Genomic DNA, 13,895 nt, shown 5'->3' with positions numbered 1-13,895 from the left:
GGTTAGTAACTGTGATTGGACTCTGACTATTTAGATACCATTACTGTATCTTCTATGTGAACACAAAAAAATCTGCATACATTGATTCTACTATACCACATCCTGTGGATATACAGGAAATCAGAGATACAGTGATATTAGTAAAAGAACCACAGTATACAATATAGCCACATCAATATGGAAAGTAACATTGAACCTCAATCATCAGTTCAACATTCTCCTTCTAAGATACAAATATGTGGTCCAGTGACACGTCTGTGAGAGAAACACCAGTTGAGGCTGCCTGTGAAATACAAGTTCTTGAGTATTCCCTATGTTCCTACACCAAACACCTATATCTTACACCCGTTTTTCCTTAAGATTTTTCATACGCAGGTGACCCTTCATGCTATTCTCAATCTCAGATAGTGCCATTTTTGAACGTGAGTTTTAGAAAACAATTTTTTTTTATAATAGCACTATCAAAATAGTAAATGTTATCTTTCAAGTTCATTGCAAGCTGTCTAATAAGCCCAAACCACAGCAGTGATCTAACTAATCCTTGTCTATCTAATCCATAGCAGTGGCCTAACGGATCCTTACAGTGATGAAGAGAACCTCTACAGTCTCCCAGGAATTTGTGCTATTTCCTGTGAAGGCTTTTCTCTCAAGTACCAGTGTGCCTGATCTAATACCAACCACTCATTTACATTTCAGTGACAAATACCACCTTCTCTTATCAATCTCCTCTTGTTGCCTCACATGTTCTTGTTCATACACACGAATATTTTCTATACCAATTTCTTCACAGAATTCCCGGAAAACATCATCTTCAACCTTTGAAAACAGAGAAATGGAACAACAAATGATTATACTGTTTTGCAGCTCACAGATGTAAAATATTCAACTGCTTCAAGCTGCAGACTGGATTTTTAAGGTACTTTAAGAAACAGCAAACAACTACTGAGAAGTTAATTTGTGCTTGCAGTTTTGAAGTAACACTTTGAGTCCAAATGCCAGACACCAGGCATATGGGCCTGTAATCTATCACATGTAACTCTTCTTGACTAAGAAGAAGACTAACTAAGAAGACTAAGACTAACTAAGGTCTTCTTGACAGCACCTGGTCATTCTGAAGATGAAAGTCATCACTGTGTAACCAGCTTCCCTGGTTTTGCCTCTTGTTTCCACACAGCTGAAGGAGAGAAAACTGGATGGGACACTAACCAGATACACCAGATTTCTTGGAGCTGTAGTTCAGTTCTTTATTTGACTTCTTTCAAGATATCCATACATATTAATTACTGTGTTCTATTTATAGCAAAGTCACAGTAAAAACACTGTGATGGAATATCTCATTTTTTAATTATACAGTAGATACTAACAAATGCATCAGCCACAACCAAGCCTAAAATTTTAAAGAAACATTTGGGCAGGCAAATATTAGGTAGAGTGTATATGGCAGGACTGAAGGAAGAAATGGCAACAGCCTATTTAAAAGGAAACCAAATGGACTGTACAGAATTTTAAGAGAACTCTACAGGTCAAAACCTGTCATTGCTTATATTGTTTTAGTGTTCAGGCTTTTTTAGTCAGGTATCAGATACTACATCAAACCAAGTTATACTATCCAAGTTAAACTACTCTTTGGAAACCAGTGACTGATTCCAAATGATAGCCTCTACTTTCTTATTATTTTAGAACAAGCACAAGAAAAGCTCCCTCTACCTGGAATTCTTTCACGTTTAACCATCAATGACATTCTCAGTGCTTGCAGATGACAGACATCTGCACTCCCTCATGCTTACACCCCAGGCAAGACAGAGAACAGGCAGCAATTTTGGCTTTTTCTTACATGTAAAATCCCAGACTGACTGATGAGAATGGGTCAGAAGCCAGGAACTAAATTGCATATGTACAATACAGCCTGAATTACTGCAGACAGTGGTGAGGAATCTTTCCTTTTCCAACAATCTACATTTACACCAGCATCTAAGTCCCAGGCTGTGAATTTTCCAGATAAAACTGCAGTACCACTTCTCCACAGCTTGTACCAGATTTCTTTGCTTGGCAAGAGTAGGAACAAAGGCAGCTTCAAGACAGAAGTACAAATAAGCTGCCTTTTCCCCCAAGAGGTCCATTACTGCCCACTCTAGCAGAACACAGTAAGAATTAGGCATCAGATTAAGCTTTACTAATCACTTCACTGAATGCCTCCAGTCTCCTCATGACAACCCTACTCTTCAATCTGCCCACTGCCTGTATGAACTGTTCTGGGGAGCACTGGAGGATCAGCAAATGACAGGGAAACTGCGTCTACACAAAAAATAGCAGAGAAACCTAAGTGGTGTATCACATATCATAGAGAACTTTTCCTGTTGCTGACAAGATGCAGACAGGAGCAGATTTTAATGACAAAAGCTGTTTAGCACCATAACCGATAATGAATTTGAACATGTGCAGACAAAACGAAATCTCAAAGTTCTCCATCAGCTACTCCTCAAAAGAGAGAAGAATACTCAGTTATATCACAGGCTAGCTCCATCTTCCATGAAGTGGACTTGAAATGAATACAGGCATACAACAGTCTTGGAAAAAAAAAAAACCAAAAACAAAACCCAACAAAATACCAAAACAAACCCCAAAACCACAACATGCAAAAAGCCCCAAAGAACCTCCTTCCCACCCACAGAAAAAACAAAAAACTAAACCACAAAAAAAAAACCTCTACAGAAACAAACAAAACCCCCTAAACAGTGAAATAAGGTATTTGCGGACAATCATCATGCACATCTCTGCCATTCTCACAGGTAATCAGAGCAAAGAGAAATGAAGCACAAACACTGGCTACTTCCCAAAAGAAGGAACCTTCACACTGTGCTGTTTTTCATCTACTTTCCTAATACACAGGCCATCCCCCAGACATATCACCTATAGAGTTCAGAACAGAGCCCTCTTGCAGAGCTGAGGACTGTTATCAGCTCTAGAAAACTATGTATTACGCAAAGCTTCATCTATTTGAGACATAGATGGATTTGGTTGGTTGGATTTGTGTTTGGCCCTTGACAGTCACAGAACTTTGACTCTAAGGAAACTGATTTGCAAAGCTGTGACACACAATACACTAACATCCAAATCCACCCCTGTTCACAGCTACCTTGGTAAGAAAGGTAGAGGATGTGGAGAGATTGCTGGAATAACAGTACAAGCCTTGTTGACAAATGCGGTGGTTTTGATTGGCCCAAAACATCCGTATAGTATTTTTTAACATCTAGGAGAAATCTGGACCCCTCAGAAGCTGTTGTGGTAGGCCTGGGGAGGTGTCTGAGGAGTGGGGTGTGGCACAAAGATGGCTCCTGTGTGTCCTGAGGAAAAGTTCTGTAAGTTTTTACATCAAGTCCAGCAGAGCCGATCTCTGATGGCTCTGAAGGTGATAGACATGCTGCCGGCCAAGTTTGGGCCAATTAGAGGTGCTGGTTACGCCTCTGTGAAAACATATTTAAGAAGAAATCAAAACAAGGTGGGCACACACTTCTTTGTAGTTGGAGGAGAAAGTGGAGGTGAAAATATGTGAGGGAGAACAGCATGGAGACGCCAAGGTCAGTGGAGACGGGGAGCGAGGAGGTGCTCCAGGTGCCAGAGCTGAAAACTCTCTGCTAGCCAGGGTGAAGGCCATGGGGGGGCACAGGTTGTCCCCCTGCAGCCCATGGAGTCCATCAGGATGCAGAAATCTACCCACAGCCCACGCCAGAGGAGCAGGTGGATGCCTGGAGAAAGCTGTGATCCAGTTTGGAGTCTCATCGAAAGAGTTAAAGCTACAAGGCCTTGCAAGGGAGGGAAAGGCCTTGCTGCTGGGATGAAAGCAGCCTGGCCTCAGCTCAGGAGAGTCTGCACAGCACCTTATGGACAAAGAGACTCACGTTGCAGCAAAATTCGGGCAGGATGTTGCTCGTGAGATCGGACACATGCCAAAGAGGTTCCCAGGGACTGTCTCTCGTGGGAGGGACCCCATGGCTAAGTAGAGAACCCCTCTCCCTGATGGACTGACCAGAAAATACCCCTTACCCTGCCTGTGTTGTTGGTTTAGAAAGAGGGAAGGGGGGGTGAGCAGAGAGACTGCTTCTTAAGAGGGTGGGGGTGAGAGCAGAGAAACTGCCTGGAGAGAGAGAAATAAGTAGCGATAAAGAGTATCTGTAGTAGAAGAACTGTGGTGATGAATAGATTTATGGACTTGCTCTGTGGACTGAGAAAATACCCCATTACCCTGCCTCCCTACCCGGGCTTGTTGGTAAGAAAGATGAAAGGGGGTGAATAAAAATGGGTTCGTAAGGGGGGGGGGGGGGCGTGTGTGAACAAAATAGTGTATGAAAACTTTATTTTTGCCTTACATTTATCCTCCAACTCTGTTAGGTAATTAAATCACTTTTTGCAACTTTAAGTTGGAGCCTGTTTGCCCTCTTTCTTTCTTCGTGCGTCCTCCTAGCAATGTCCTCTCTCATTTAACTCACAAGACTGGTGTATTTTTGCAGGTTTTTTTCTGCAGCAAGAGAGAGTCGAGATGCCTGGCATTTAGTCAGGGTCAAACCCCGACAACAAAGTAGTTTACAAATTTAAAAGCTGTCCAGGTCAAAAAGTCAATAAAATGTAAGTCTCTGTAGCCTAAGAGCATGAGCTCTCACAGCTCTAACAGAAGGCATTACCTCATTAATTTTTTTCTGAAGTTCTTCTATTTTTTCTTTTCTTTGTACTACTCCTTCATTCAGCATATCATGCTGAGCCTCAATATTTACCAGTTCACTTTCCAGTTTTGATTTTTCCTAGATAGAAAGGAAGGAAAAATATGGTAATTTTTCCTGACAGGACAATCAACTTTCTAGAAATTAAGAGACAGCTCTGTTCCAGGTTAACTGTATTCTTCTGATTAAAAACATCAAATATTTTCTTCTCAAATGCCACTTAACCCCTATTATTGCCAATCTGCGTGTAACAATTACAGTTTTAATAAGCAGAAAAGCAAACTACGTACCACATAAAATGCACCTTGACTTACAGACTTCTGAAGGTTACTAAATGATAAGCCAAGCTTACCAGAATTCCAAGTTTTCTAGAACTACAACAGAAAAATTACTTTACCTCATGTAAAGTACTCTGCAATCTTGTTTTTCATATTTTACTAATTTCTCAGTTGTAACTGCTGTATGTAAAACTTTAACTAAAACTTTAACTAAATTTAAAAAAGCTATGCAAGATCAGTAATTGCAGTTTAAAGCAATACTATTACTGAACACAAAAATATAAACACTTCGTATTATACCATGAAGAGATTAGCAAGATGTTTCTTTTTAATAAGGTCTAATTCACTCTGTGAATATTTAAGTCGTGTCTGAATTCCTTGGCATTGAGCACGCAATTGCTTCAAGTCAGCCTCCTTCCGCTTGATCTTCATTAAGTCCTGGGAAAGTGTTATGGTGGGAGAAAAAGCATTTTTAACAAAAGGTGAGCTATTTGAAAATTATTTCTTTTTCAGATTTTAAAGCCAGCCTTACTGACATAGGCCTCATTCAAGGTACAGGCTGATAGTACAGGTCACATTCAATATTAATTTTGTAATGTATTTATCTCTTCCAAGAAAGTATCCACTCACAGATTCTTACATCATGACTCTATCCCTCGTAAAAAAGGCAAACAATAAAGGTATGACAAATTGTTTTACACTGGCAGGTTTTGGTTCCCATGTTGACAGATTGTACTGTCTTTTTCACTACAAGTCTTCAGGTACTCTGAACAACAACCTTTTCCTGGAGGGAGCTTGGACCAACAGTGTTGTCCTGTATTTCCACCTGTGAGTTGAGAACCATGGCTACGGACAGATGCAGAGCTCATTATTAACCAGAAGAGGACAAACAGCTACTATGTTCTGTCTGCATCTTCTAGAAGCTTTGAAATTATACTTCTAGAAAAATCACTTTCCCAGAGCTGAATCAAATTAGACACAGCTTTTACACCTTTATGAGTTTTGCAGTTAAGTGCTATTAAGAGACCTACCTTTAACTCATTAATCAAGCTATCTCTTCTTTCTTTAATTTTACTTATTTCTTTCTCATCCCAACATCTAGCTTTAAATCTTAAATCACTTGATCCTCCAGAAATCACTCCAGATTTCAAAAATAAAGTTCCATCAAGAGCCACTGTCTGGAAGAAAATAAGTTAAATCCAAACAAATGTGAACAAAAATAGCCAAAATACCCCATGCACTAGTGCCCAAAATATGATATTTAAGCAAACAACAACATGTGAGCTGGGCTCCAATTTTTCTTTTCCAAACCTGTTAACATGATATAATGAAGCCAAAGAAAAAGTCTGTTTCTTCTTAGGACTAATCACATTTTGTTATTACTACAATTGACCAGAAAATAAAGTGAAATTGCATCATTTCCTTCCTTGCATATAGCCACTTGTGTATACACTAGGACTTCAAAAGTGTAGAACAGACACCTTTTAAGCTCGACAGAACAGACCAAACAACATGGTAACAGATTAAAGGCAAACAGTTTGTTTGTACACCAAAAATGTAAATTTTAGTAAAGAACGTGTTTTTGTGACTTTGTTTCAAATAAAAGTGACTTCAGCTTCTCCTTCAAGCTGTCTTAATAAACCTTCTAAAATTTTGATTAAGTGCATAAAATACTGTCTGCAGCAACAGACTTGAAGAACAACTGCAGGAAGTGACAGAGAAGCTTCCAGTCCTTAACATAGTCCATATCTACAACCAAGAGATATTTTAAAGAATTTTGAAAGGACTTCTTCGAAGAAAATCTTGAAAGATCAAGTTTGTGGTTTTAAATCAGGCAGTTTTAAAAGCAGGATTATCCCTCCCTCCTACTCCCCCTTCCCATCACAAGGACCATACCAAGAACAATATTTGGACACTAACTTTCATTTGCCTCCTCCTTTTCCCAGGAAACCCCTTCGATTTGCTACCAGAGGAAAACAGAACCATGTGAAGTATCTAGTGATTTATTTCTGTGGGAGTAGACAGCATAGAACCAGCTCTGTGTTTATCATCAATACTCCAGCATGTTTACAGAACTATTTAATGGCATCAAACACATGAAACGTGATGAAAAAGATATGCAACAAACTTCAGCTTCTCACTTTCAGCCTCACTGGTCCATCAAATGCAATGTGTTTTGCTTCCTTAAGCGTTTCACATATCAAGGCATTCCCACTCACAAACTGAATCACTTTCTTCAGTGGTGCAAACGGTGTTTGTACAACATCCACCATCATTTTAGCTCCTTTTATCTCCCTTAACTTCTCGTTAATTGGTTTAACCTGCAAAGCAAACAAGGACTGTTCAGAATACATGTCATCAGAGCAAATCATGTCCCAGTGTGAGTAGTCTGGGGACATATAGGTCAACACAATGGGGAGCTCAGCCGCTGCAAGACTAGAAACAGATCAGGAGTTCATGTTTTCTATAAACTACTGTCTTTCAATCTGCTTAACTTACTGCATTACTATTTATGATGGCATTAATATACTATTGTATAACCTGTGCATGAAATCAAAGGACACTAATGCCTGCAGACTAGACAAGAGAGTTCAAAGATCTGTGTGTGGCCACAGGGCTACAACCTTGCCCAGGGAAGCTGTGGCTGCCCTGTCCCTGGAAGTGTTCAAGGCCAGGCTGGATGGGAGTAGGAGGTGCAACCTGGTCTAGTGGAAGGTGTCTGTGCCCATGGCAAGGGGTGCAACTGGATGAGCTCTAAGATCCACTCTAACCCAAACCAGTCTGTGATTCTAAGATTCTTGGGGTCAAGGAGACATGGTCAAATAGCTCTAAAAGCTGAAGTGGTGCAAGGTAGGGATACAGGCTTTTTGAGAAGGACAGGTGGGGATGAAGAGGTGAAGTAGCCTTTAATGTGAGAGAACAGCTGGAATGCATGGAGGTTTGCCTGGGGAAAGGTGAGGAGCCATTTGAGAGCTCACAGGTAAGGAGTGAGGGGCCTGGAAAAGGTGACATTGCAGTGGGTGTCTGCGACAGGCTGCCTGATCAGGAAGGACAAACGGATGAGGCTTCCTACAGACTAAAGGAGCACCATGTTTCCCAGGCCCTGGTCCACTGAGTGGCCTTGAGCCACCTGGATATCTGCTACAAGAACAACAAAAAAGAGTATAAGCAATCCATGGCATTCCTGAGAGGCACTGATAACCAATTCTTTGTCCAAATGACCAAGACACCAGAAGGTGTGAACAGGAGGTGTGCTAAACCTCATACTCAAAAGGGAGAGGCTGGTTGGGGATGGGAAGGTCAAAAGCAGCCCTGGCTGCAGCAAGCATGACACAGGAAAGTTCAGCACCCTGAGACGAGGCAGCAGGACAAAAGGCAAGCTCACAGCCCTGAACTTTGGCCTCTTCATGGAATAAGGCCCCAGAATGAAGACAGGCCCAAGAATCCTGTTCATTGTTCAAGGATCAGCTACTCCAGTCTTGAGTATTAACATACCAATGAGCAAGTCATGCAAAAATGCCAGGAGGATAAACAAGGAGCTCCTGGCAAAACTCAAACAAAAAGGAAACAAACTGAAGGTGGAAGCAGGAATACGCAGTCTCAGAGGACTCCAGAAGCACTGTCCAAGCATGCAGGTATGTGGTTAAAAAAGCCAAAGCCCAGCTGAAAGCAAATCTGACAAGTTTTGTCAAAGAAATGGCATCTGTAAACAGACTTTTGGTACTGTAAGTAAACAGCGACAAAAGCAACACTAAAGAAAATGTGAACCTGCTATTGAGTGAGGCAGGTGACACAGCATGTAGAAGAGACTGAGGTACTGAATTCCTCAGTCTTTACAAGCAAGACTAGCCTCCAGGAATCCCGAGTTCCAGAGCCCAGGGGTAAGCCTGGAACAAGGAAGACATGTTTTTGCTACAAAATCAGGTCAGGAAAACTTAAACTGGATGCAGGTAAATGCACCGGCCCTGGTGTGATGCAACCAGTAGTGCTGAAGGAGAAACTGATGTCATTACAAGGCCACTTTCAATGTGCCTTTGAATGATCATGGTAACTGAAAGAGGCACCTGAGGATTAGGGGAAAACAAGCATTACTCCTGTGTTCAAAAAGGGGCAAGGAAGAAGATCTAAGGAACTACAGGACAGTAAACCTTGTGTTGCTCCTGAAAAAGGTGACAGAGCAACTTAACCTAGAAACCAGTTCCAGGCATATAAACACAAAAACTTGGAGAAGTAGTGAGTATGGATTCACCAAGTCAGTCATGCATGATCAACAACAGCCTGACATAACAGAAATAATTGGCCTGGCAGACCAGGGGAGAACAGGGCTATTGTCTACCTAGACTTCAGAGAAGCTTTCAACACTGCCTCCCGTAAGATCCTCGTGGAGAAGCTGATGAAATAGGGTCTGGATGAACAGTGAGGTGAACTGAAAACTGGCTGAACAGACAAGCTCACAGGGTGGTGACTGGTGGCACAAAGTCCACCTAGAGGCCAATGCGTAGCTGTGTGAGTGCTGGGATCAATCCTGTTTAACACTGTCATTCATTAAATGGATGATGGGGAAGAATGTACCTGCAGCCATTTGCTGATCACACAAAACTGAAAGGATGTACCAGATGGCTGTACAGCCATCCAGCGGGACCTCAGCTGGCTGGCAAAGTGGGCCACCAGGAGACTCAAAAAGTTCACTTCCTAACCCTATGCCTTAACACTTAAGCCTATTTTAGGTAAACTTAAATGAGCCAGTATCAAGATTTACAAGTGTATTAACTTGCTGATGACAGGAGAAAGAAAAACATACTTACATCAAGGTAATCCAAAGCAAGAAAAGTTTCAGGTTCAGCTCGTTCTTGTTTTAGGAACCGAATGCACTCTCTTGCTATTTTTTCAGAGGTAACAACAATAGCAGTCATGTATTTGCTGAATACCTTGGTAACAGCAAGCTGGTATTTTTTATGAATAGGATGACACAGGTCAAGCAATCTTCCAAACTGAAGATTTAAGTATAGAGAAATATTAGTATTTTAGATATTAAAAGTATTTTAGTATACAAGCTACATTTTCCTCTTACTGCTTCAGTGTTACGTATCTACCAGTTGCACTCTCTCACAATGGCTGTACATCAGAAAAAACAGAAATCATAGTAGTCATCAACCCAACTTGCAAAGTATGCCTTCAGAATCTGACATGATCTAATTTTCTCTCTAAGGTTACAGTTACATATCTTGTTACATACACTGTTTTACTAAGAATCTCTATCATACCCTTCCAGAAGCATGACAGAGTGACAAAGTTAGCTAAGCATATTTTTGAAGAGAAAGAAAGTATCTAACACTCAGTAAGATCTTAAAATTACAGTAACATCTTAAATAAATAGACCTGTTAACCAGAAAATGGCAGGAAGAGAGGTACCATTCCAGTTTCAACCCAAAAATGAAGTAGCATGAAAAGAATAAAAACTACTTTTCTTGTACTGCATAGTCCAAATAATCAAGCCTCTTCTGCCATATGCTGAAGTAACACTTCCAGAGAGAAAATTAATTACACTTCTTTTTTGTACATGCTCCCTAAAGATCTTTTATTTCTTCTCTGTAATTATAGGCAGAGTTGAGCTTTTTCTGAATGATCAAACCCACTAATGCACATTCTGAATATCATTACCTGTGAATTCATGCAAGAACAATTTTCCGGCTTCTTGACATGTAGCTACTCATCTGTTCTTGCATAGCTACAGTTTTATCAAATTTAGGCACATGAAAAGACAGCTGGTAAGAGCTGTATGTGACAGATCATTCACAGTATTATCTCAGCTGAGGTTTTTAATCTACTGGAAATTCATAGCCTACTAGGATCTAGTTTTTGGACACATGCATTTAAGTCTAAATGCAGTATCAGATTTCCATGAAAACAAATATTGAGTGTCTAACTTAATCTGTAAAACCAGCGAAGCTGACAATTAAAACCACCAATGTAAGAATGGCATTTTGAAACCTAAGTTGTAAAAACTAAACAACTGCAAAATTTCCCTTGTTGATGGGCTAAATCCATGCAAAGGCACATTATCACTTATACAGCAGAATCACTGCATGGCTATTTCAGTACCTGCAGTGTTCACCCACCATTATAAGCAAGTTTTAACAGAACAGAAGCTTTAAGATGGATGGAGGAACTGAACATTTAGAAGCAGTCTGCCATGAAATCCAGAAGACCTACACAAAGATGTCCTTCAGTTCTGCTAGCAGATCAGAAAACAAAGTGAGTCTTAACCCTTCCATCCTAAAACTGTAATTTAGGTAGTGTTCACTCATCTGGAATTAGTACACCTGAGCATTAAGGAGCAGCTCAGAAACAACTCTGTTGTGTTGGTATGCTGGTGTTGGGAAAACTATTGCAGGAACAAGGGTAACTGAAGCAGGTAGCACTAAGCCTTCTAGTAACAGGACAGTTTATGTAACGAATTTAACTTCTCGTTTTTGTCAGAAGTCATCCCATCTCGAAGTACTCTTAAATTTGCTGTTCCTAGAGGAAAATGACAGAATATTCCTCAACACCAGCCTTCCCAAACCAGTAAGGCTTCACCAGATCCCCAGAACTGATCCAGTTCTTTTCAAATAGGGATATAAAATGAAGAGTAAGCAAAAAGAGATAAACCAATCAAGTCTTTTTTCTTTTGGATCATCTTGCTAAATTGCCTGCAAAACTTCTGAAGAGCAGCTGAAAAGCAGATTAATCTCTGTAGAAAACAACAGGATCGGATGCATGCCATATTCCCAGGAGGTTTTTACAAAAGCCCAAGAAGCAAAGAACAACTTCAAACCTTTTACTTTTTATGTTCTTATGGCAACAGTGGAAAGTTGAGCAAACATTAAAAAAAATTTAAAAATAAGAGTGCCAGCTTGTACATCTCAAATGACTATGTATATCAAAAAGGACTGATTATACTGAGTTGGACTCAGAGGCCAACTAATTGATTATAATTATTTTAAAAATTCCTATTTGAAATGGATTTCAGTGCTGGACTATATCTTTTTAATGTCATTAAAAAGATGTAGAGATGCTTCATAAACTAATTAATGTCTGCCGACAATTCAGAATCAATACCTAAAAACTTTAATGGCATTACTAAGGAGTAATTTAAGGAAAATATATAAAATATGCTAACTTTTAAGCAAAGACAGACCACTTGATAACATAAAAATGGTTTTTCAGAAGCGGTATTCATTCTGGAATAAATGGTCTCATGGCTAACCTTCCCATTCATTTGTTCAAAATAACTAAGTCAAAAATATGTTTGAGGACAGAAGAAAACAAAACCAAATCAGGAAAATATAAGTTAATTAAACATAACTAAATCACATAAGAAATCAAAATTACTATTTGATATAAGCAGCAATTCCTTTGATTTTGAAACCTGTGAAAAATGATGACATTAAACGCTACAATTCTTTCAGTAATACCATCTCACCAAGTACGCTCAAGCAAGCACAAAATTTAAAAGGATATTCCAAACTGTCTGATTTACTCCAGCTGCTTACTCAGTCTAATGCAGAATTTTTAAGTCCTAACTCTAAAATAAAGCATTTAAATTCCATTACCACTGAATCCGGATATAGCCTTTTGAGACTTTCCAGGATCTCTGCTCTCATCTGCTCACGCCTTCCTTCATGGTAATCAATTTTGGCATTCTGCAGTTCACCAACTATTTTGTTCAAGTCTTCATTCACTTCAGTCATTCGTGCTGTTGCATTCTCAATTTCCTCAGCCAGCACTTCCTCCTGCTGTTTTTTTTCTGTTAGCGACCCACTTTGAACAGATGCAAAAATAAAAAGCCATTCACTATTTCATTTATACACTTTCAGTATAAATGAAAGTCATTCTGGGGTCACCTTACTGCACAAGGAGGAAATATCAGGCAGAAGACAAGATGCAGGAGGCAAGAATGAACCTGTGCTAATACACAACGTAAATATTAATGCTTTCTGGAGCAGCACAACTACAAAACTGTCATGTTTTCTTGCTCAGAATTTGTCCACTAATAGCCCCATACCCATAGTGAGATAACTTGCAAGAAATTAGAATTATAGAATCAATTCAAACAAAACATGGATTAGTCATCATACTTCCTACGTTATTTTGACAGCTAAAGTAACTGAAATATTAAGCAAAATTAGTAAGAATTCTAATTTTTATTAGAATTTTGAAGAAAATAATTAGAAGGAATTAGAAACCTGCTATGTTGTTTTGAAAATGGTTAATACCCAAGAAATCCAGTTAGCTTTTAATTTTTTAAACATACATGCATATTTTTGCATATTCTTCCAACTTCTCTATGCGTTTTTCATGCTCTTCTATCTGATCCACAGTCTGTTTTATGGTTTCCTATGCAATCACAAGTAGAACATGTTAAAAACCAACCACAGGAAAATGAATGTAATAATAAATAATATACTAACAAATAATATAGGGAAATTATTGTATCAAGGCCATTACTGGATTTTCATGTTCAGCTACAGTTTAGGGAAAGCCTCTTCAACACAGAGAATCATCATACCAACAAATAAACACTTCAAAAAAGAGCCACAAAATTATAGGTCTTAAAACAAAAGAGGAGCTTTTCTTGGCATTACATCAGTAGCTTTTTCCAAAGAAGGACATTAACATAAGAGTTTCCAAACTGACACAAAACACTGTAGTAAAAAAACATCAACAATGGTAAAACAAGACTTTTCCATTAGTCAAATTTAATAAAAACACATTAACTGAAACAAATGAAGTTGAAAAAGATACTGCTACCTACACAGTTTATTAAGCCTTAATTTAACTCCTGAAATCCTTATGACCTTTTAAATAGCTCTAGGGATGGAGAGTTAAGCTCTTCATGCATCTGCTTCAATGTTTGCAT

General features: G+C 39.3%; 1 protein-coding gene and 1 long non-coding RNA gene across 3 annotated transcripts in view; one reads left to right on the top strand and one right to left on the bottom strand.

Annotated features, from left to right (window-relative positions):
* LOC146442924 (uncharacterized) overlaps positions 1–3,590 on the top strand; it is a 300,193-nt gene extending 296,603 nt beyond the window's left edge. The window contains exon 3 of the long non-coding RNA XR_014849506.1: positions 3,540–3,590. This is a non-coding gene — a long non-coding RNA (uncharacterized LOC146442924). The remainder of the gene's footprint in view (positions 1–3,539) is intronic.
* Positions 1–13,895, bottom strand: part of SMC1B (structural maintenance of chromosomes 1B) — a 33,227-nt gene that overhangs the window by 11,865 nt on the left and 7,467 nt on the right. For both annotated transcript variants that reach the window (XM_085049753.1, XM_085049754.1), the window contains exons 8-15: positions 13,290–13,372; positions 12,589–12,796; positions 9,799–9,984; positions 7,135–7,314; positions 6,025–6,171; positions 5,294–5,431; positions 4,680–4,796; positions 710–816 (exon numbers count right to left, since the gene is read on the bottom strand). In XM_085049753.1, the coding sequence (XP_084905879.1) occupies positions 710–816; positions 4,680–4,796; positions 5,294–5,431; positions 6,025–6,171; positions 7,135–7,314; positions 9,799–9,984; positions 12,589–12,796; positions 13,290–13,372 (1,166 nt within the window). The remainder of the gene's footprint in view (positions 1–709; positions 817–4,679; positions 4,797–5,293; positions 5,432–6,024; positions 6,172–7,134; positions 7,315–9,798; positions 9,985–12,588; positions 12,797–13,289; positions 13,373–13,895) is intronic.

The sequence above is a fragment of the Lichenostomus cassidix genome, chromosome 1Ab (genome assembly GCF_008360975.1).
Source record: "Lichenostomus cassidix isolate B80296 chromosome 1Ab, HeHo_3.0, whole genome shotgun sequence".
Taxonomy (NCBI): Eukaryota; Metazoa; Chordata; class Aves; order Passeriformes; family Meliphagidae; genus Lichenostomus; species Lichenostomus cassidix.
Note: the sequence above shows the minus strand (reverse complement) of the source record. Positions and strands in the feature narration are given on the sequence as shown.